We start from the raw sequence: 23508 nt of genomic DNA on the forward strand, positions 1-23508 counted from the left end.
TCAACCAGGATACCCCGCCAACAGAGGCCCTAGTGGGTTCTAATGTAACTGACCAAGCTCACGGTGGGGACCAGGAGGGAACTGACGCGACTTTATCCCCCGACAACGCAGACGAGGTAGTCCCCGGAGCGCTCCAGGATAAAGAAAGCCCTCCCGGGATGGAACCCGACCCACCACAAGAAGAGACGCGCACCCAGGAGATGGATCTCCTCGGTACGCAACAGGAGAACGGGTCTCCAACAAGTACTGCCGGGAGCCGATCGCCCCGAACGGCGTCTTCCCCCAGCGCGGCGGACAAGATGCTGGCGCAAGCACTCATCGCCACCCTGGCAGCCTCCACCGAACGCGATCGACTTCAAGCGCAACAGACGCGCGAGCGCGAACATTTTGCAGGCGAGCGAGAGCGCTTCCAGGCGCAACAAAGGAGTGAAGACGACCGCATAAGACTGGAGACCAGATGCCTCCAGACAGAAGAGAACATTGAGAGAAGCCGCGCCGATGCACAGCACGCCGCCGCCAATGCACAGCGCAACGTCGCACATGCCCAGCGTGACGCCGCCAACGCACAGCGCGACGCTGCCCAGGCCAGCGCCAATGCGCAGCGCGACGTCGCCAATGCCCAGCGCGAAGCAGCGCGCGACGCAGCCCATGCCCAGCGCGAGGCAGAGCGCGACCGGCTGCAGGCGGAGCTGATGGACAAACTGGTTGCCATGGCGACACCCCCTCACTCCACACGGAGCTCTCAGAGATCGTAAAGACATGGGTCTAGGACACATTCCCCTACCCGACGAAGCGACCCGGGACCCCGCCAACAGGAGGATCCTGTCCACGTCTCCGAACCCCCTCCCCAGCCGGTCCATACGAGACCCAGCAACCGGGAAGAACCGGACCACGCCGAGAGACTGAACAGAAGACTCCAGGTCCTAGCAGAGGAAGAGGAGGAGGAAGAGGAGGAATGTCAAGCCGACCAGCAGCAACGTACTCTGGCCCAGGAGGCCCAGTACAGCCCCGACCAGCAGCAACGTACTCTGGACCAGGAGGTCCAGTACAGCCCAGAAGTCAGCCCCGAGGCCCTGCGCTACAAACCCCCGACTCAACTCACGGGTGAGTTTGACGCACCGCCAGCCCCGAGGGACAGCACCTGGGTACCCGACCTTCGGTACCCACCAAGTACCAGCCCAAGACGACACGCACGGGGAGACTCGCCTAGGAGGCCTCTTCCCCAACGCTCACCGATGTGCCAGTCATCCATGGCATCGTACCTTGGCGCACCGACGTTTCCAGACTTCACCCATGAGAACCGAGCACAGTACACGGAGCTACGGATGTGCTTAGAGACCATGATGGTTGATGTAGCTGATGAACGCCACAAGTATGCTACCCTATTGAAGCACCTCAAGGTGCCCCGAGCGCACAATATAGCGCTGGCCTATGCCAACTCTACTACCCCATACACAGCGGCTCTAGCAGCACTCGACCAACGTTATGGACGCGTATGGGACTATGTGATACAGGAGATAAGAGACATTGACCGTCTCCCCCCAGCCAGAGACAACAGAGCATTAGATGACTTGTATATCAAGGTACAGTCCCTGGTAGGGATGCTGGGGTCCCAAAAGGAAAAGGGTATCTACGAACTGTACGCTAACTCTAACGTAGAGAGGACATTAGAGAAGCTCCCTCCCGCCCGACAAGAGCGCTTCAGGCGGCAGAGAGACTACCGCGACCCCAACGGTCCAGAGGCATCCCTCCTAGACCTATCTGAGTTCCTCGCCAGGGAGGTCAGTAGCCTACGACTCGACACGTTCGTATGGAGTGGACCAAGCCCAAGACTCGGACCTCGGGGACAAACGGATAACCGCCGGTTGGTGACCGTTATGCACCAAGCCGAATCAGTACCACACAAGAACCACAACACCCCCTCGACGAAAGAGGACCAGTGGAAGATTGAGTGCCAGTACTGTGAGGGAGAACATCGGCTGTATCAGTGCGAAGATTTCAAGAAGCTGACCACGGATGATGTGAGTCAGTGGGTCAAGGACCACCGCCGCTGCTTCCGCTGCGCGCGCAGCCACCTAGCAGCTGAGTGCCGCTTGAAAAAGAAGTGCAGCAGGTGCGGTGGCACCCACTTGGAGGTCCTGCATGACATCAACAGGCGTCAGCCAGGACAACAGAGTGGGCCCGTCGCGGTAATGTACCATGCCGAGGCGGTGGCACCAGCACCGAAGAGCCACCAGACCGCTCCCTACTGTACCTACTGCGACGGCGGACACTGGCTGGCACAGTGCGCCGAATATAAGACACTGAACCCCGTCCAAGTTAACCAGTGGCGTGAGGCGGCCCAGGCGGGCGCCGCTTACCACGCAGGGGCGGCCCAGGCGGGCGCCGCTTACCGCGCAGCACGGTGCGGAGCCCACCAGAAGGTCCAAGGCAACCAACCAACAGGAGTGCTCCACATTGACCAGCATAGCGGGACCCCCCGTGTGCTCCTCAAAGTGGTCAGAGTGCTCCTGAGCTACGAGGACAAGGTCCTGGACACTTACGCCGTCCTGGACGATGGGTCTGAAAAGACTCTCCTCCTCGCTTCCGCAGCAGCCCAGTTGGGCCTGCGAGGTGTCAAAGATACAATGACCATACGCACCATCAGAAGGGACCAGAAGACCATAACGGGTGAAAAGGTCTCCTTCAAGATAGCAGCGGTGGACCAGCCCGAGAAGCAGTATAGTATAACTAACGTCTTCACTAGCCACGACATAGGCCTGTCTCAGTACACCTACCCCATCCCACAGCTGATGGCTAAGTATGTGCACCTACGTCAACTACCTATACCGCTTATCGACGGCGCCACACCGACCCTGCTCATCGGCTCCGACCACGCGGACCTCATTCTCCCAATTGAGGCGGCCCACGTCGGACCCAAAGGATGCCCAGTCGCGGTTCAGACCCGACTGGGATGGACGCTCCAGGGCCCCCTCTACGGACTTGACAGTCAACCCACGTCTACACGCTGCCTACACACAGAGGCGAGCGACACCGGCCTCTCCCCCGTACAGCAGAGGCTATTGACATTAAGCGAGAGGCCCGTGAGAGAACCGTGGGTACCAGAGGGAGTTCGGAATTCCACCCCCCTCAGCTGCGCTCCAGACATAGCTGACCTCGAACCCAGCACCCCAAGCGACTCCTTGACGGGGCGGCCGGGACCGGCCCCTCCTCAGATGGGGTACAGAGCAAACAAGAGAAACAGACGGAGGAGGAGAAAGCACAGCCAAGCACAGATCAAAGCAGTCTCAGGTCCGCTTCCTCCTAAGCCCCCCTTCATCCCGTCCAGTCGTCATGACCGTAGACCAGTCACTACCCCGAGCTGCGTGGCCGGCCGGCCGCGTAAGCAAAGTGACCACTGGTGCCGACGGAAGGGTCAGAGTGGCAGAAGTGCTCGGCCAAGGGCGGACCTACAACCGACCCGTGACGAGGCTGATAGAGTCGCCAAGGCTCCCCGACTCGCCTAATGACGACCATGACCCCATGACTTTGTGAACTGACCGACCCCTCACAACGGACATTGAGTAGTGGACAGTGCGGTTAATCTGTCTCTGCTTAGCTAATTAGGTGGGACTAATTAGGGGGCGGCTGTTACAAAGGGTCAGATTAAACCGAATATATATATTTATTTATGGATATATATTGCATAATATTTGTATGTCGTTTGATATCCCTTGTATATTCTTTGTACATATGCACGGAATGTCCCTTTAACCTAGTGGTTACACAGCCCATAATATTTCATTCTCCTATTGGATGGCGTGCCACCAGGCGCCAGTGACTTACCCCCTAGAGCCGACTTGAAAGCTACCGACGAGACATGCCCTTACTAGCCCCAGCTTCGCGCAGGAATACGGCTACCGAAAGCAGAGCGGCACTACTTGTCCACTGTGCATATAAATATGGCGCAAGAAATGTAGAATTCCTCTTAGTCCCTTGTCCCGTTCAGTCTCGTTCAGTTCCAGTTATCCAAGCGACGCCTCACCATGCAACGTGCGGCAGAGTAGGGCTCGTATTGCCCCAAATAGAGTCGTGCTTATCCTACTACGTTTGTTCAACGTATCGTTCGCTATTTACGAGTAAGCCTTCATTACGAGTCAAAGACCACGTGAAGTGGGTAATTGTGTGTCTACATAGAGCACTTATTGCCGCGTGCTAATAGGATAGTAACGTCAAGTTCAATTGTGAACTACCGCGACCACGGAGGATACCTACACCGGTGATTGCAGAGCCACTTTCCGGCAGGATTACTATTATTATTCTTCATTCTGCACCAAGCTGCTGGAGCAGAGAACCGTCTACACCCACTGCTGTGGGATCTACACATGCCCGTGAGGACATCATTCGAGCCCGTCTCTGTCGGAGCAGAGACTCCACGGCTTCACCTGTGCGGCGCGCACATTGAGAGTACAGAGGCTGCCTTTCCCCGCTGACACAGGGAGTAATTGTCGCCTGTGGAACCATTGACTTGCATAGAGCATTGCCTCCCCCTGCTGGCTTACAACCGGTAGTAACCTCCCTACCATTAGTACCATAGATAATTCCTAACATTCATTATTGATTTGCCTATGCACATTCTATTTGCCTTATAAGCGCAATTAAAGTATTGTAATATAATATCCTTTGATGTAATAAATATTCTAAACGAGTACTTGTGTGGAAACCGTTTCATTGTGGAAGTGTTCTCATCTAATATACTTGTGTACAGTATAGCCAGTAATGTACATAACACGGTAGTGGTTTAATGATACCAATACTTGATTAATACAGTCAGGGAATTGTACCCCTCAGTTACAGCTGTCGTGGCTAGGTCGCGCCCAGGTAGGGCCTGCGCCACCAGGCATAACAATGCTGGCGTTAGTGATACTGCTCGTTGTCCCGTGAGACAACTGAGTTGTGTATTGGCGCAAGGGGCAGGATATCTGGGTAAACGTTGTCGCTTTCCTGGCTATCCTGGAGCGCGCGGCTAATGCTATGCTACGATGCTGGGTTACTGTTCTTTTGATTCCCCGCTGAGGGCTGTCTTTTTAAAAAGGTCTTCCTTTTCATGCTGACGGTCAATCGGTGTCTACTGTTGGGAGTTTTGACGGGGGCTTGTTTACCTTTTTCATGGGTGAATGGGCTGAGGCCTAGGGCTGGTGTGATTTTTGTGAATCTATGAATGGTGTGCGGAACTGGTGTTTCTCTGGTCTGCATCCCCTTAACATTGTGTGTATGGGCTAGCCCATTCTGCAGTGTGTTGGTGGAGTTTTAGTTAATTTATTCATTTACCCCTTCATGGGTGCACACCACAGTGGAGGTTGCTGGTTGCAACCACCACTAGTGCTCCGTGCTTGTGAAGCAGGTGGCATCAGTCCTTTGCCTCTGGCATGTTGGAACAGTGCCCCGCACGGCCGACGCCATGAGGTGAGTCGGCCCGGCGGGTGGCTAGTGGGCTGTTAAGCCTATACCGCCACGGTATAGAATTAGCAGCGATTAGTAACATTGTTCGAATTGCTGTTTTTTCTGTCAAAAATGGTGTCGGGTGGCGGGGCCTTGAAGGCCAGCCGACGTCGAAACATCGCGCAAGGTTTTGACGTTATTGGCTTTGACCTAGCCGCAAGCTATAACCGCAGGGAGGGCTAGGATGCTGTCAACGCTTGTTTACAGACATCTTGGTTGGATCGGTCTCCCTTTGAGGGGGTGAGACGTTTTTTCCATCCTCAGGGCTCCCCTCTCCGCAGAGGGACTTTGGTCTTTCCGCAGGACCGCAGGCGGTATTTGACCTAGGCCCCACACCGCCTCACACCGCGCAGCCAGAGGTGAGAGCACGGCCTTGCCAGCGGCTGTGGCGAGGCCCTCAACCAGCGGCCATGTTTCCCCCGCCTGAGGTACCCTGGGCACAACGTCAACAGGTGACCGCAAGGCCGACAGCCTTGGTGGCCGAGGGATCGGCTACATTAGATGAGCACGCCCTAAAAAACCGTCGCCGTCTAGCTGTGTGCAGCTCGCTCTCCGGTCACTCCCCCCCCCAACACCAGCAGGATAAGGGCTCTGATTTGTTTCCTTTGGTTGCGGGTCGCGTGTCTTCAATGAAGCGCAAGCGTCCCCACATTTCGCTTCTCATGGGGACAGGGGCTGACACCCAGTTGATGGCTGAAACTGGGTCTGTCCGTGAGAATGTTGTGCTGTCAAGCGGCTCCCACGCCACACGTTCTGCGTCTGTGTTTGGTTGAGCCTGGTGTTACGTCTGTCAACTACAAAGGTTGTCAGCAGGGGGGCTCGAGACCTCTTGAGGCAAACAGTGCGGGTTTCCCCAACCTCGCCTTCGCCAGGCCGGGTATCATGTTAGTGCCTCCCACTCCCGGAAGACCGGCAGTGGTCTGGTAGGCGTGCGTGATTTGGGTGGTAGTAATATCACTGCAGGGCTACGGTGTGTAGGAACCCACCCTATCGGGCAGTGTGGGGGCCTCACACCTTGCATGTCCAGCTGTAGAACAATTCCTCAGCTGTCCATGCTGGAGGGGTGTTCAGTGGGGGAGCTTTTGTCACCTAGTATGATGTCAGTTTCTCCCGTATCAAACCGGCCTTTTCTGTCCGGGTCCCCGCTTGGGTGCGATTGCCTCGTGGGTAGTGTCAGGGTCCGATGTCCCGACTCCACGGAACGCTCTGCTCGCACGGTTAGCGGGTCCAGGGTTGGCTACGCACAGCGGGCGGGACCGGGCCGCCTATCTACGGTTTCTGGCGGACCAGCGCCAAGTGGCGCCGGGTGCGCTTGGGATTATCATCACATATGGCTACAGCAGTGCCATATGTCGAGGTGGATGGAGAGAACGCTGAGGCGGGGACTTGTGTTTACACAACCCCACCTGTTTTCAGGTTTGGTACAGACCCTATTGTCAGGGTCACCAGCAGTGACAGCTCTGGCCAACGAGATCCAATCTCTGTGGGCGAAGCAAGCCATCGTCGTGGTCCCAAAGGGGGACGCGATGCGTGGCGTTTCCTCCCGGTATTCTCTGGTGCCCAAGAAATCGGGAGGGGGGGTGTCAGACCCATGCTGGACCTGTCCCATGGAAGGTTCAGCATTTTGGACCGTCTCCCACCTGTTGAACGCTGTCAGGTGGGGGCCTGGTTCTCCTCCATAGACCTGTAGGATGTGTATTCGCATCCCCAATCTTCCATCCTAGGGCTTACCTACGCTTCCTTTGCAGGGTTTAGCGTATGAGTACCAGAGGCTGCCGTTCGGCTATTCTCTGGCTCCTCGCATCTTCACCAAGTGCGTGGAGACCGCACTGAGGCCTCTGCGTCGTCTGGGGTTACGAAGTGTATTCTGCCCTGGACGACATTCTGGTCCTTGGCGGTCAGGGTAGATCGTCAGGTCTCATACCAGGCAGGTGGTGGAATTCCTCACCAGCCTGGGTTTTGCTGTAGACTGGAAGTAGAGTACTCCTCTTCCCAGCCAACGGGTGGAGTACTTGGGCTTATTCTAAGCTCAAGGTCTATATGGGCATCCCTCTCGGAGCGGCGGCGAGTGGGTGTTCTCGGCACGCTCTCCTAGGACGGTTACGGCGCTATCCGTGATGATGGCATCTGCTCATTCCGTGGTCCCTCTTGGCCTCCTCTTCACCTCATGAGGAGGATACAGAGGTGGTTTTACAGTATGGAAATAGACCCGGTGAGAGGCAAGTGGAAGCGGCTAAGGTTCCCATGTCAGTACTGGGGGACCTCGCCCTCTGGGGAGGGCCTGGGGCCCTCACCAGCGGGGTCCCCATGGGCAGCAGGCTGTCACACATCACGGTCTTCACCGACGCCTCCCTCACTGGGGGGGGACGCGTCGGGCCAACACAGTAGGGGGCAGCTGGCAGGACCATGCTACCCGGTCTGCGCTACATTCAATGTGTTGGAATTGAAGGCAGTCCTTCTGGTCCTCAAACTGTGTTTTGATCAGGACGGACAACACGACGTCAGCGTCGTATATCGACAGACAGGGAGGAGTACGCTCCCCCCGTCTGCACCGGGCGGCGGTCGGCTGGCTATGGGCGTTTCTCCATCTGCGCAGCCTGAGGGCTCTCCACATCCCCGGCAGGGTGAATGTGGGTGCAGGTGTGATGTCGCGGGGCGGTCCTCACCCTGACGAGTGGGGATTACGTCCGGACATAGTCGGGCAGGTCTGGGACCGATTCCGTGGCCGTCCGGGATTCTGTATGCTTTCCCCCTGTATGCTTTTCTGTATGCTTTTTTTGATAGCTCAGCTGTTGGGGCGGGTACGTCGGGAGCGCGGGACTTGGTCCTGTTCGTGCCGGGCCGGGACTCAGCTGTGTGGTCCTCTGCCCTGATTCAGCTCTGTGTGGCCCCGCCGTGGCCTGCTCCGTGGTCACAGCGAGCCCTCTCAGGCACGCAGAACTCTGTTCTGCCTTCCTGTTCTGGGGCTGCCTCTAGGCTTGGCTGCTGTCAGTGTGAATCTGGTGGGGATGCGTCTTGGCTATTCTGTGGTTAACGCTATCCGGCACGCGCACGCTCCGTCCTTTACCACGGCTTACGTGGGTAGGTGGCGAATTTTCCAAGAGTGGTGTAGAGTGGGGGGCTGTGACCCGGTGTCCTGCCCCCTGGACGCTGTCCTTTCCTTCCTTCAGTCTATTTTGGGTAGACTGTCGGCTTCGAAGGTGAGGGTATATGCCGCGGCTATATCCTCTTGTCATGTGGGGTTTGAGGGCGTTACGTTGTTCAGCCACCCTCTTGTGAAGCGTTTCATGCTTGGCGCTCTGCGTCTTAAGCCGGTGGAACGTTCTCTGTCTCCGAGTTGGGACCTCCAACTGGTCCTCGGCCGGTTGTCTGAGGCCCAGAGTGCTTGTCTATTCGTGTCAATAGTGGTGCGACTCTGAGGCCTAATCCAGTCTTCATGCCAAGAAATATCCGGAGCTCTTTTCGCTCCAGGGATATTGTGGTTCAGGCGTTTCATCCGCCTCCTCACGCTGGTGAGTTAGAGACGAGCCTTCACCTGTCGTGTCCCGTCCGGGCTTTGGGGGTTTGCCTCAGTCGGACTCAGGACTTCAGGGCTACCGATCAGCTCTTTGTTTGTTACGGTGGCTCTCGCGCTGGTAAGGCACTGTCCAAACAGCGCCTGTCACATTGGTTGTGCGAGGGCATTGCCCTTTGCTACACGTTGGCTGGGCTGGCCTTGTTAGGGGGGGGGGCCTCGGTGGAGGACATCTGTGCTACGGCCTCCTGGTCCTCCCTGGGTCCCTTCGTTAGGTTTTACCTCATGGACATGACTGGGGGTTCTGTCTCCCAGGCAGTTCTGAGGTCTGGGACCTCCCCTGCGTCCCGCCCTTCGGTGGGTTAGCAGGGGTGTGTGGGTGTGTGCCACAGGGTGATGTGTCACACGTGGTCCCGCCTGTGCTGTGTGTTTTTAGGGGTCTCTTTTTTTCCACTTTGGTGGAGTTGACTGCCGCACCCTCTTCACTAGGAAGGGCGGGTGGACGGGACTCCCCTCCCCCCTGGTGGTAGGGCTTGCGGGTCCTCAGGGGGTACATTTGTCGGGCCACGCGTCTGCTCTGCCCCATATCTCGGTATGGCGAAGAGCGAGACGCGAGGCGAGTACGCTATATAACGAAAGGTTATGACTATAACCTAGTTATATGAGTACTGGCTGAGCGTCTCGCTCTTAGCGCGCCGTGAGGTCCCTTGGTTGGGTTTTCTATGATGGAAACTTTTTCCTGAGGACCATGTCCGGTGTCTTATAGGGGGACACTGGGGCGGGGCCTGGTCAAGTGCATGGGTGCATTGTTTTCGTTAATGAAGTACAGTAGGTACTGGAGATAGGGGTATATCTCGGTATGGCGAAGAGCGAGATGCTCAGCCAGTACTCATATAACTAGGTTATAGTCATAACCTTTCGTTAAGCAATGTAATCCGGTCTGTGCTTTTCATTAGAAACGACCGCCGAGCACATAACTGGAGTTGTAAGGTAGAGTAGCTAGCTATATGTTTAAGCATTTACAGTGTTGAGAACTTGCTCTGTTAGAAGGTTAGACATCCCAACGCTTATGAGCAAACACATTACCGTTGCTTTTACGCTAATGCTTTAAAAGCACCCTAACGAGACATTGTTTTGCCTCACTTCTTACCACTTCTCTCTTTCCTCCAAGCCCGTCCAAGGCCTCCGGCGCACAGAGAACTACTACCCCTTTTGACACAATGTAAACTTTATTTTTGTCGGAATCTCTGATCCCGTAGAGATTTACCCTTGGGTGCCTTCTGTGGAGGAATTCAGTTCAGTCGAGTTCAGTTGACTCCGTCGCTGCAGTGAGATCACTGTTGATTTTTGTGAACATAAAAGCTGCAAGGCATCAAATGCGTTGTGTGGGGGTGTGTGTGTGTGACTGTGTGAGGCTTTTTCTTTCAAATGGGCCATTGCGAGCTGTCAGATTTATCAAGCGGCGTGTGTTTGTGTATTCTCCAAACTCACCTCAACTATTTCTTTTCACAGAGTGTAACTTTTTGGAAAGTGGAAATTGGAGTGGAGCTGTAGCTTGACAAGCGGCCCTATCAAATAATAGTCTCCCGCTGTAGACTGTCTATTTCGCCTTCTCCAGGAGATACCGTACACTAGCTGTGTGAAAGAATGTGTTTAGAGGTTAAGCATTTTATTAAGCATTAATAAATCATCCTTTTCAAAGATGATCTTTCCTGAGGTGCCTCTAACGATGGTCTGCCTTGTATCCTTTCATGATATTAATTTCGCTTGTCTCTTCTCTTGCAGACTGAAAACCTGGAAAACGAAGAAGAAGGATTCCATATATTTGTGATTGGATGCGAGACTACTTTGACCCCACAATTGAAGATGATGTTGCTATGGAAACTGCTGGTGCTGCAGTCACTCACGGGTTGCCTTGCAGGTAAAGTATCTTATTAAGAACTTTTGATGCAAAGCTTTGTGAATTCTGAGTCCTTATTCGTATGTATTTGTAGAAAGGGAGTAAAGTCGGGGGCGGTCAGGTGGCGTAACGGAGATTGCGTTCGTCACCAACCCCGGAGCGGCTGGATTCGCCTGTTTGAATCCAGCTCACAGCTCCGGGGTTGTCACCAGCTTGGCTGGCCGTTCACACTAATACAATTGGCAGTATTAGAGGGTGGGAGAAGCTGGCGGGGTGGGTCCGGGTCGTTGTAAACAGCGACTCCTACAGTTCGGTCGGGGCGCCTGCTAAGCGCGGATAGGATCTAAGTGGGATAGTGTGATCCTTCCACACGCTACGCCCTCTCAGTGAGAATCCGCGCTGCCAGGTGAAAAGAAGCGGTTGATTGGCTGGATGTGTGTCGGAGGAAGCACGTGGTAGCCTCCACTCTCCCAGACCGACTGTGGGGGGTAAGTGCGCAGCGACCAGGAAGGGGATTGGGAATTGGCATAACGACTAACATTGGGATGGGAGAAAATCGGAGTAAAAAGGAGGGGGGAAAAGATCAAAAAAAAAAAAAAAAAAAAAAGAAAGGGAGTAAAGTCAAACGGTTTAGCCACAACCAAACATGATGTTGCTCATTATCTTCCCATTTCCCACACCTGAGAATTCATAGAATGAGAACGCGATTTAAGTTTAATGAGCGAAGGTGGATTAGCAGTTAGCTTATCATCATCTATCTATCTATCTATCTATCTATCTATCTATCTATCTATCTATCTATCTATCTATCTATCTATCTATCTATCTATCTATCTATCTATCTATCTATCTATCTATCTATCTATCTATCTATCTATCTATCTATCATCTATCTGTCTGTCTGTCTGTCTGTCTGTCTGTCTGTCTGTCTGTCTGTCTGTCTGTCTGTCTGTCTGTCTGTCTGTCTGTCTGTCTGTCTGCTCAGTCAGTCAGTCAGTCAGTCAGTCAGTCAGTCAGTCAGTCAGTCAGTCAGTCTGTCTGTCTGTCTGTCTGTCTGTCTGTCTGTATGTCTGTCTGTCTGTCTAGTTTAAAACAGCATTTCCCTCAGCAGATGCACTGCTGACGATGTCTCTTCATAATAATGTCAACATCTACTATGTCTGCTTTTAGTGCCTGGAAATTAAGTTACAGCCAGTGTTTCCCAGACCTTAAACTACAGACACAATTACAGACGCCGCAACAGGCCTCCAGCCATGATAAATCACCTGCGCCATAATATATACATAGATCTCCATTTCCTCCTCACACATTTTTGTGGTCTCACACCAGAGACGTCCCGACACACAGCAGTGTTAAGTCAAACACACACGTTGTAGCGAAGCCACTTCTACTCTCGTTCCACTGCCGCAAACTTCCACCACGGCACCTTAGTAAATCCGGACAGATGACATTGAACCTGTTACCGCCTATAAAACTCCCACAAATCCTTAGTAAGTCTGGCCCTAAGTGCTTTACAATAGAATAACTGCACACATCTCTCAGAACGGGCAGTCCCGAGGGTAATTGAACCTCTCACCATGGCCGTGTTACTGCCATCCTCAGAACACAGAGCGCTCGTACCCATGGAGCCACGTGGGACAGACGGACAGGGCGATGACTTTGCGGGCCGGTTTGAATGTTTTTGTGAGCTCTCTGAACCAAATGTTGTTTTAAAGTCGAGGTTTAGCCAGGTTAGTGATAATAACGTTAGAATGTTAGCCTTGTTTGTGTAGAGAACTCGACTTGAAATGTACTTGAATTGTATGGCTCCAAAAGGTCTGTGCCCCATTCATTAACAAAAATGCCAAATATGGTATATAAAATTATCTATATTTGTTTTACAGTAAACAACTTTTATTTTAAATGACTGAAGGAGATATTTTGTGGTTTTGGTGACATTCTCTGGTTGTTTGAATTGCAGCCAACCTAAAGAGATGCAGCCAACTGGGACAACTTGTCAGAGGGGTAAAATTAAATTAAAAATAAATATAATTATTCCTTAAACTATTGTGTTAATTTGACATGTAAGATAAAACATAAGAAGGCACAGTTGATTTTTGGACTTCAATCGTCAAAATAAAATAGAACATATCATATTTTACCTCCAATCCAACGTGAAGGCTATGGAAGATGAAGCTTTCCCCCAGTTGTATTCATTAGAATGAAGGAATGAATTAAATATTTAACATAAATGGCCCATGCCACATGGGATTACAAGACACCATTATGAAAGAACAAAAACAAAAGCCTGTGGGCCAGTGCTCCTGAAAGCCTCAGTGAGCAGAGGGCCCACAGCTACATACAAACACAACCTCCAATACAAAGATATCACAGCTACATGCAAACACAACAATATATTCTAGTGACGTGAGGGGCCCTGAGTGACAGGAGGATAGATATTAGACCCATATTAGCTTATATTAGGACCTTGTCACTCAGGGTAAGAACCTTCTACCGCCATAACTCTCCAATCAAATGATAAATAAAATACATACAAAAATGTTTACTCCTTATTTATCGAAATAAAGAAAAGCCATATAAATGTCTCTGGGTCAGTCATTCCAATGACATCCACTTCCCCAGTTAATCTCTCCATAATCCATCATAACATTTTATTTTCATATATATATATATATATATATATATATATATATATATATATATATATATATATATATATATATATATATATATATATATATATATATATATATATATATATATATATTTAACTTCAGCACATAATAGACGATCTAACAAATAAAACAAACGCAGTATACCTCCATCTCAACCCCGACATACAAGCGAGAGATTCGAGTCGACGTGGCAGCCCCATACTTGGGTTTTTCAAACGTCCATCGTTCACGTACTGTACGGTGAAGCTGAAATATGGCTTCATTATACCGTGCTGCCCGTTTCACCCACAGGCTCTCTGGCATTGATCACATTTTGATGGAGGACTTTAATTTGTCTCCCCTTACAAATAGGCAGGGTCAACAGAGAACATCCGCTGAATTGCTCAAAGTGTTTAATCAAGAGGTATTATACTAATCTCGACGAAGGAAATGTCTCTATTGATGAAGCGCTGTTCGGAACGCCCCTTCAGCTCGTTACTCAAGCGGACATCGGACCTATTTTAAATCTCTTGCCCCCTCATTGCCGCGTATTGAATTATCAGTACCGACTCCTGCGAAGGGAACCTTTTGTCCTTATCGCGCGGAGGCCTCGCCGGCTCTCAGGCATGCAAATTTCTGTTCCACCTCTCGACATGGGGTGAGTGCAGCAATCAATCCCTACATGATCCTGCCGAACACAGACTGTGATAAGTGACTTGACTTTGTGAGCTGAGCGGGTTTCTTTTGTCTGGAGTGAGTGCACTGACATATAGGGAACTGAAGTCAACATCTTTTCTGGTTATAATTCACCTAGAATTTCATTTTAAATGACGACACAATTTACAATTCAATTTAAATGTAATATAAATCACCCCAAAAAACGACCAGCATGGTTAGACTGTAAATTAAACGGAGCCTTGCGGTTTTGAATCTCTGAAGATTATTTATTTTATTTTTGCGTCGTCTGAGTCATCTGCAATGTCTGTGGGGATCTGCACTACCGGGGCTAATTATACCAATATTATACTCCTGCTTTACCTCAACCCACAGACAACCTCGCTCTGTAAGTGCACATTCAAGTGACCATGCAACAATGGGGATATGATTGCAGAACTGAGTCAAGATTGATTGGCTCCCTCTTGGAGGTATTCACATGTCCCACTCTCTCATAGGGTGGATATGCTGAAGGAAAAACAAGTTGATATCTTTGTCTTAACACTAACAGTAGTTTGTCTAATAAATGTACCTTTAATGTTTTCAACGTAGACCAGGGGTCTCAAACTCAATTTACCTGGGGGCCGCTGGAGGTAGAGTCTGGGTGAGGCTGGGCCGCATCAAATATTATATACGTATATATATGATTTTTTTTTTTTTTTTTTTTGCTAAATCAACTCTGCCTCTCTTTGTTAACTACAACAAGCAATGCTGTTTGTTATCTAAGATGAGGTCGGACTCGGCACTGACAGATTTGTGTTCATTGTGCTGCTTTTATAAAGCCTCAAATGACGGCTTACAAAGTGTTTCGTTTGTCTAAGATTTAAAAAGGTTTAAACTTTACAGCACTGACAAAGTTGAACAAATTGCTGTACAAGTCCCACAACATTAAACAAATTAAAAATATATATATTCAAATCTTTTTTTATTTCTTTTATTTTTTACTTTGATGTCAAGTAGGGGGCCGCAAAATATCATCCAGCGGGCCGCGAGTTTGAGACCCCTGACGTAGACGGATGGCACCGCAGAGCGAGGCAATGATCTGTTTGAATCTGTCACTTGTTTGAATAGTAGCTGTTAGGATATAGTTTAATTGGTTGTTAATTTAATTTAAATTAACAACCAATTAAACAATGTTTTGTCACATAAAACAAAAGAATGTAACACTAACACCCCAAATACGACATATTAATCACCTGAAGTATATGCTCACAAGTAATGTTTTGCAATTATAGGCTCAAGTCTCAAGTCTTGGTTGTAATGAGTGTTCTATCAGGCTCTATCAATGTTTTTTTCTGAATAGAGGATGGCTAAATATAGATATGGATATAGACTAACGTTAAAATATTGCTAACATTATTAGCCATGCAATAATAACTTATTATTCAATAAGTTAGAGTAGGCTACAACCATATTGTATAATAATAATTACACTGGGCCTCTTATAATATATTCTAAATTAACACACAGGACTTATGTTCCACAATTCTGAACTTTCCCACAGCTAGAAGGTGAGAACAAGCGTATCAAACGTGTGTGTACAACACAACCACACGCTGGTCCACCCGTACTTCTATTATGGTCTTGGTTCAAGTATATCCGAGCTCTTCATTTGAAGTGAGAATGCAATTTAATGGAGCCATAACAGGCCAGCTTTTGCTGACATTACCATCTCGAAATGGACAAATTCTCATCACTACAACTTCACAAGAAAATAATTTTCGCTTTATAGCCTAATAACATCGCCATACTAAACGTAATTACAGCCAGTGAATTGGACTATGTAAATAGCTTGTGGAACACTGGCATGTTCTTCATGGAGCCATGTTCTGGATTTCATTCAGAAATGAATTAAAAAAAATTATTGACAGACAGTTTAGGTACTTTTGACAAGGAACATGGTGGCGGTGTTACATTGATGCGGAATGAAAAGGCTGTACTACACAAGGACACACACACACACACACACACACACACACACACACACACGCACACACGCACACACACACACTCACACACACACACACGCACACACGCACACACACACACACACACACAAACAATGCTGTAATGCGCTGTGGGTAACAAGAAGGTACATTAAAGACATAAAGGAGTAAAGTGTGTGAATAATTCAGCATCTGAACATACTTTATGAGTTTCAACGCGGGTCGAGATGAGACTGTAGTGACCTTGGCAGCTCAGGAGACATTAACTGTGGTTCTGCGTGGCGTTGGAGACATCTGTGGTGTCTGTCGAGGACGGACCTGTTGTGAGGTCTTGAGAGAGAGATGCTGTTAAAGCCTGCACAGTAATGCAGTCTAAATGTTTTATCCTCTAGTAAAAGCTTGCCTGACGTCTTGTTCTGCGGTAATTTTGTTCCTCTTTTTGTTGGCCTTGATGCAATTTACCTTGAATGCTCTTGAATGCTCTTCGGTTTGCCTGTTTCATGGGACTACTGTACAAAACACATCCTTTCGTAAGCAGTCAATACAGCACGAGGCTAGAACGACAGCTGCCGTCTCTAAATTTGTTTGATGCGCACCTAGAGATAAGTGGTTTTCTGTTGCACTAACAGTGGAATGGAGACTGAACTAGAAAGGTGTACTCAGTAGAGTGCAAATCTCCACCAGGCAGCAGCCGCATGTTTCTTCTCTCTCTCTCTCTCTCTCTCTCTCTCTCTCTCTCTCTCTCTCTCTCTCTCTCTCTCTCTCTCTCTCTCTCTCTCTCTCTCTCTCTCTCTCTCTCTCTCTCTCTCTCTCTCACACACAGAGCAAACAAACACGCCTACAATATTTAACAAATGTAGACACCATCTATTGCCATTAATTGTAATTATTGGTATCAAAACACACTCATACACAGAGATCATCCGCTGTCTATGGGAAATAAAAGAAAGCCCAACTGTGTTGACAAGTCAGTAGCCAACCAAGGACAGCTGACAGAGAATGAAAGCAGATCTCCCCACACTATTACACTAGCAGACTATTACAATATTACACTCTATTACAATATTACACACTATTACAATATTACACACTATTACACTATCACCGTATTACACTAGCACACAATTACACTATTACACAATATTACACACTATTACACTATCACATTACCACACTATTACACAGTATTACAATATTACACTATCACACTAGTACACATTATTACACTAGTACACATTATTACACTATTACACTATCACAGTATTACACTAGCACACAATTACACTATTACACAATATTACACACTATTACACTATCACATTACCACACTATTACACAGTATTACAATATCACACTATCACACCAGTACACTATTTCACAGTATTACACTACCACACTAGTATACTAGAACACTAGTACATTATTACACTAGCACACTAGAACATTAGCTCACTACCACACTATTACACATTATCATACTAGTTCACAATTACAGACAAAAGCATGGGGGCATGGTTAACCTTGACCATTGAAAATAGTAGTCTGAATTATGGAAATGCATTAATTTTACATTTATTCAATCATAAATGTTTTTAATGCATAGGTATGTCAACGATCTACCTATATACCACTCTACCACTATGACATGTCCATGTTGTAAACAGGAGCCAGAGAGCAGCATACTGGAGGCTCTGGGCAGCGACCTGTGTAGTATTGCTGACTTGTGTTAAAAATGTGTAACTTTATACTGAATATAACATTTCAATGGACAATGATGGTAATTAATTAAAATAAAACACGTGTCGTTGATGGATTAAATAAATATTCAAGGATTCAGGTCCTTGGCCTGCTGTCAGTCTATGTGCGACATTTCATCCCAATCAGCCCTATGGTTTGTGAAATAACTGCAGACAGACAGACAGACAGACATCTAACCAAATCCATAATCCTCCCCAGGTTACCACTTGCTGGAGATGAAAAAATAAATAAAATTGTAAGCCCTTATGCACATCTATTAACCCTTTCATTACCACACGACAGAAGGTTAACCTTTCACTACCACACTGCAGACGGTTTGTTGTGTGGCACTGAAAGGGTTAACCTTCTGTATTGTCGCAGTAAAAGGGTTAACTCTTTGGTAGTGTGGTAGTGAAAGGGTTAAAGGGAGCATACAGGGCAGGCTATGATCAAAATCAAGTAGACTTCCAGCACAAAACCTCATTCTGTGTTAGTGGGCGTGTAATAGTATAAAGGGGCAAGATGGAGCATTGTCAACAATTGGAGCTCTCGTCAACAAAGAAAACCATTCATGCGCCTTTCACTGGAGGCAGTGGTGGCCTAGAGGTCAGAGAAATGGGCTTGTGAATGGAAGGTTGCCGGTTTTATCCCCGGTCAGGCAGGAAACGTCGTGTCGGAGGAGAATGAGTAAAGCTTTCTCGCTCGGCTGAATCGGAACACTCCTTATGATGAAAGGAAGTACATTCAACTTTTTACTTCAGTATACACAAATAAACTGGGACAAAGGACAGTTTGGAGAGGAACATAAAGCAACACGTGGGCTTTTACAAGGTAAAGCATGACAGAGAGAATGAGTAATATAGTTATGAAGGAATTGGTACTTGTGGCTTTGAAGGGGCCTTCCAGCACAGAGACACAGGGTAGATGGTACAAAACAGTCCACTGTATTAACCTCTTCCACCCGTGCAGTCCATCGGCGAACCGCAAATGACATCATGTCATAAATCAATCTCTCCAGACTGTTTGACAAAAGCATCGTTTTTTTTATCAAACGTATTCAAGTATAAACATCAACCATGTCACAACAGCATTTATAATGTATATCATCAATACGTTAGTTTACCAATAGGTTAAAGTAGATTTTCATTCTCGATTTGGTCTTGTTTAGTTTGTGAGAGGCGACCATTTTGGAAAATTTGAACCATGGGAATTTTTTACAACGACACTTCCCAAAAGGCTCTATGGGGTTTCAAGCGTCATACTTCTTTCTGTATGCATTTTTTTTTTATATCTCTTATTATTCGGGATAATAAACCACAACACTTAATGTTATTGACATATATTGAAGCACAATTAGTTTATCTTCCTTATTTTTAGCATGTAGTAACAATTAGATTTGAAATTAGTTTAAAAACGGTTGCACCCTGATCAAAATAAAAAAGCTACTGTATTTACAGTAGATTTCATTATCTGTTATGCACGCCTGGTGATACTAAATCCAAATTGAACTCAGCCATTTGACATATAATATATGTATAAATGTGCGAATTGGCTATAATAAGGTAATTTATAAGCCTGCTATTCTATATTCTATAATAATATTTCAAATTGCATTGGTCCGGATGGGAGAATTCAGTACTGTATGTACAGAACCTTCTGTTTAATCATCTTCCCTTTATTCATTTCCTTCGATTTTTTTTACACATGATCTCAAGAAGGTACTGAACGAGATCAGTGGCAGTTCTTCATGTCTGGTCATTATTAGCATGGTGTTATTCACTATCAAAGATGCAAAGAAAAATCATAATTCATATTCTCCTTTGTTTCATCACAATTTAAGCAAGCCTAGTAATAGACACAATATTTCTGACACTGGGAATACATTCACTGAGGTCCATAGATGTCCCTAGATACCAAGAATATGCAAATGGACTTGTGGAAGTGGAGCAATATTCCATTTACTTAGGTATGTATTTTAGGTGGATTTTCAGAAAATAGGGCTCCGGTCTTAAGAGGTTAAAGAGGGTTGGCAAGATGTTATTAGCCAGAGCAGATGAAAATAGCTGTCATGACAGAGGCTACCTCTGTGTGTATGGGGATGGCAGATTTAACCTCTTAACCTCTTAAGCCCGGAGCACTATTTTCTGAAAATCCGCCTAAATACACACCTAAGTAAATGGAATATTGCTCTACTTCTACATTTGCATGTTCTTGGTATCTAGGGACATCTAGGGACCTCAGTGAATGTATTCCCAGTGTCAGAAATATTGTGTCTATTACTAGGCTTGCTTAAATTGTGATGAAACAAAGGAGAATATGAATTATGATTTTTCTTTGCATCTTTGACAGTGAATAACACCATGCTAAAATGACCAGACATGAAAAACTGCCACTGATCTCGTTCAGTACCTTCTTGAGATCACGTTTACAAAAGATTTAAGAACATGAATAAAGGGAAGATGATTAAACAGAAGGTTTTGTAGATACAGTACTGAATTCTCCCATCCGGACCAATGCAATTTGAAATATTATTATAGAAAATTACCTTATTATAGCCAATTTGCACATTTATGGATTGTGCCAAATCTTATCTTTCAAATGCCAAAGTTCAATTTGGATTTAGTATCACCAGGCGTGCATACGAACAGATAATAAAATCGACTGTATTTACAGTAGGTTTCTTATTCTGGCCAGAGTGACGCCATTTTGAAACTGATTTCAAATCTGATTGTTGCTCAATGCTAATAATAGGGGAGACAAACTAACTGCGCTCCAATATATGCCAATAACATTACGTTTTGTGGTATATTATCCCGAGTAATAAGAGATTCAGAAATTCATACAGAATCCATTTGCTTTTTTTTACCTAGAGGCCTCTGGGTAGGGTGTTTCTGAAAAGTTCCAACGCTCATTGAAAGCTCTCGATGTCCTCTTCAAAGTGGCATCAAAAAAACTACAATTAGCCTACTGACGGACAATATTTCAAAATGGCCGACTTTCGCGATAAAAACAACAGAAAAACTAAAACATTGTCAAAGAGTAATTGCGTTTGCCCTTTTACCTTTGTAACTTCATCCTTTATGTTACTGTATGATATAAGTGTGTATTAAAAGACGGAGCTGTTAATGTGTATGAAGGTTTGTGTCCACGGGCAAGCTATATTCACGTATTCACGTAACTCGCATATATTCAAATGATTCCTGTAATTCCTGTACAGTAACCATTCAACTAATAATGTCATTAGGTCATCCCGGGACCACTTACGCGTAATGCCAACATCCTCAACTATCCACAACATCAGAGCGCATCAGGTGCAGACGCTCTTCTGTCTGGCGTCTATTAACACAATTTAGAATTTGCTATTTGGTCTAAAGCCGGGCGCAACACTAGACATGTTTAGCAAAACATTAAATATCTTTGGAACAGTTTGTGATAAGGACTCGCCATATTTTGTTTCAGAATCGAGAGATTGTGATCTCAACATTGACATTGTATCTGTCAATCGTCCTATCCGCGGTACCGCTATGGTATTTGAGATATCGCGGCATGCTTGTTGGAGCAATTTATATGCATTTATGTGTTTGTGTCTGGATAGAGTTTAGTTTTTTTTGCACTGTCGTGTGGACAAGGATTTATTTTTAAACGGAGCCTGAAAATACCCGTTTTGCAAAATATCCAGATACGTGTGGACATGGCCTTAGTCATTTAGCTTGACACTTTTATCCAAAGTGACTTACAAGTTCTGTACAACAAGCCAGCAGGAAGGGTAAGGGTACAATATTGCCATGTGAAATGAGTTTAAGCCGTTATAGGAACCATTATGCTTCCTCTGGATGAAAATGTTGCTAACAAGCAGGAGCAGATAATGTATTTCTCCGTACTGCTCTTCAAATCTCATTCTAATTGGAATTACAGCTTACTTTAACAAAAACCCAAGAAATTATGGTAAACACCAGGGCCCTCATTTATCAATGGTGCGTACGCACAGATATGTGCGTAACCCGTGCGTACGATCATTTCTAAGCAAAGTGTGGGACTTATCATTCTGAACGTGTGCTTGACTTTGTGCATATATCTACGCACAGCTCAGAGCATGCGTACCTGGCGCCCAGCAGTAGAATATGAAGACTACAATGCGGAAATAAGCTTCCGTGCATTAGTTTCAACACTGGCGTGTTCTGTATGACCCGTAATTCATTATACCGTACTTTTCGGACTATAAGCCGCGGCTTTTTCACCCATTTTTCGACCCTGCGGCTTATATAACGGTGCAGCTTATATGTGACTCGACGTGACCAAACCCGAAAATGTAAAAATCTAAATATTGCTTTTTTGACTGCATTGAAATGTTATTTATCTGTTCCCTTATTTGCTAAACTTAATACAACTTGTAAATGAGTTAATTCTTGTTATTTGTCCGACAGTATTGTGTCCCAATGCTAATTACATATGGTAATTAAACATTAAAACACCTGCGGCTTATAGTCCAGTGCGGCTTATATATGTACACATCATTCAATTTAGCTGCTGCGGCTTATAGTCAGGTGCGGCTTATAGTGCGAAAAGTACGGTAGTTAATTGTAAAATAGCGACAGTAGTGTAATTATAACGGACTCACGCGCGAACAAGAGGTTGGCCTGCTTGTTTGGCATGGGGGGCAGATGCAGAACACCCACCTCCAAACGCGATTAAATATTGTTTAAAATAAAAAGCGAAATACTATTATTTTGTGTGTCATGTTTCCAAATAAGATTGGTCACAACTAAATGCTTTCTACTTCAATTTGTTGGTTAGAATAGATGACTCCGTTGAAACTTCACTGAGACTAAGGGCATGTGTCCACCTATCTCTCACATTTCCAGCTGAAAAACACTGGCAGTGCGCCGGTAGTGCTGGGGTGGAGCGCTTGCGGTGAGAAAAAAAAACGCAGCGCGAGCCTTTTGTAGCTATGGCAACGAGCTGTCAGTCACCAACCTACCTGATGACGAGAGAGAAAGAACTAGCGACAACTACATGACAGCCATCTTGTAATAATAACTTTTATCGTATTTGACTGCGCCTTTTTGCACATATAGCATATTTTAATACACTTTATTGTATATTAATTATATATATAGTTATTGCCTGACACCACAGTTCGCCCTTTGCTTTTTATTAGCTTTTATTAGTGTATTTGTGTAGTTATTAGTGTATTTGTGCTTTGTCGCGAATCTCAGTGGCCCGTCTCTTGTGGGTAGACAGCCAAGACAGGCAGGCAACTCCGGTGTCAGGTTACAAACAGAGTGGTAGATATGATTGGCTGTGATTGGTTGTCTGAAAAGACGCTCGGCACATCGCTCTGAAAAGTTCATGAAGTTTCAACTTTAAACGCTGGGTGCGGCCGCAGAAAAAAGCTGAAAGGCGCTGAAAAAAGAAGCCGACTGCAGCGCATTTCCTATAGGCGGCCGCATACGCTCCGTCCCCATTGGGATACATTGAAAAAAGACGCTTGCGGCCATAAATATGAGGCAGGTGGACGCGGGCCCTAACACAGTCTATTTCTGAGCTCCCGCACAGACGTGA

General features: G+C 47.0%; 1 protein-coding gene across 1 annotated transcript in view; it reads left to right on the forward strand.

The window, feature by feature from the left end:
* The first annotated feature begins 10788 nt into the window (after window positions 1-10788).
* cntn4 (contactin 4) overlaps window positions 10789-23508 on the forward strand; it is a 369932-nt gene continuing 357212 nt past the window's right edge. The window contains exon 1 of the mRNA XM_084315452.1: window positions 10789-10916. Within this exon, the coding sequence (XP_084171578.1) occupies window positions 10862-10916 (55 nt within the window). The 5' untranslated portion in view covers window positions 10789-10861. The remainder of the gene's footprint in view (window positions 10917-23508) is intronic.

Source organism: Notolepis coatsorum, assembly GCF_963971535.1.
Source record: "Notolepis coatsorum genome assembly, chromosome: 6".
NCBI classification, from domain to species: Eukaryota; Metazoa; Chordata; class Actinopteri; order Aulopiformes; family Paralepididae; genus Notolepis; species Notolepis coatsorum.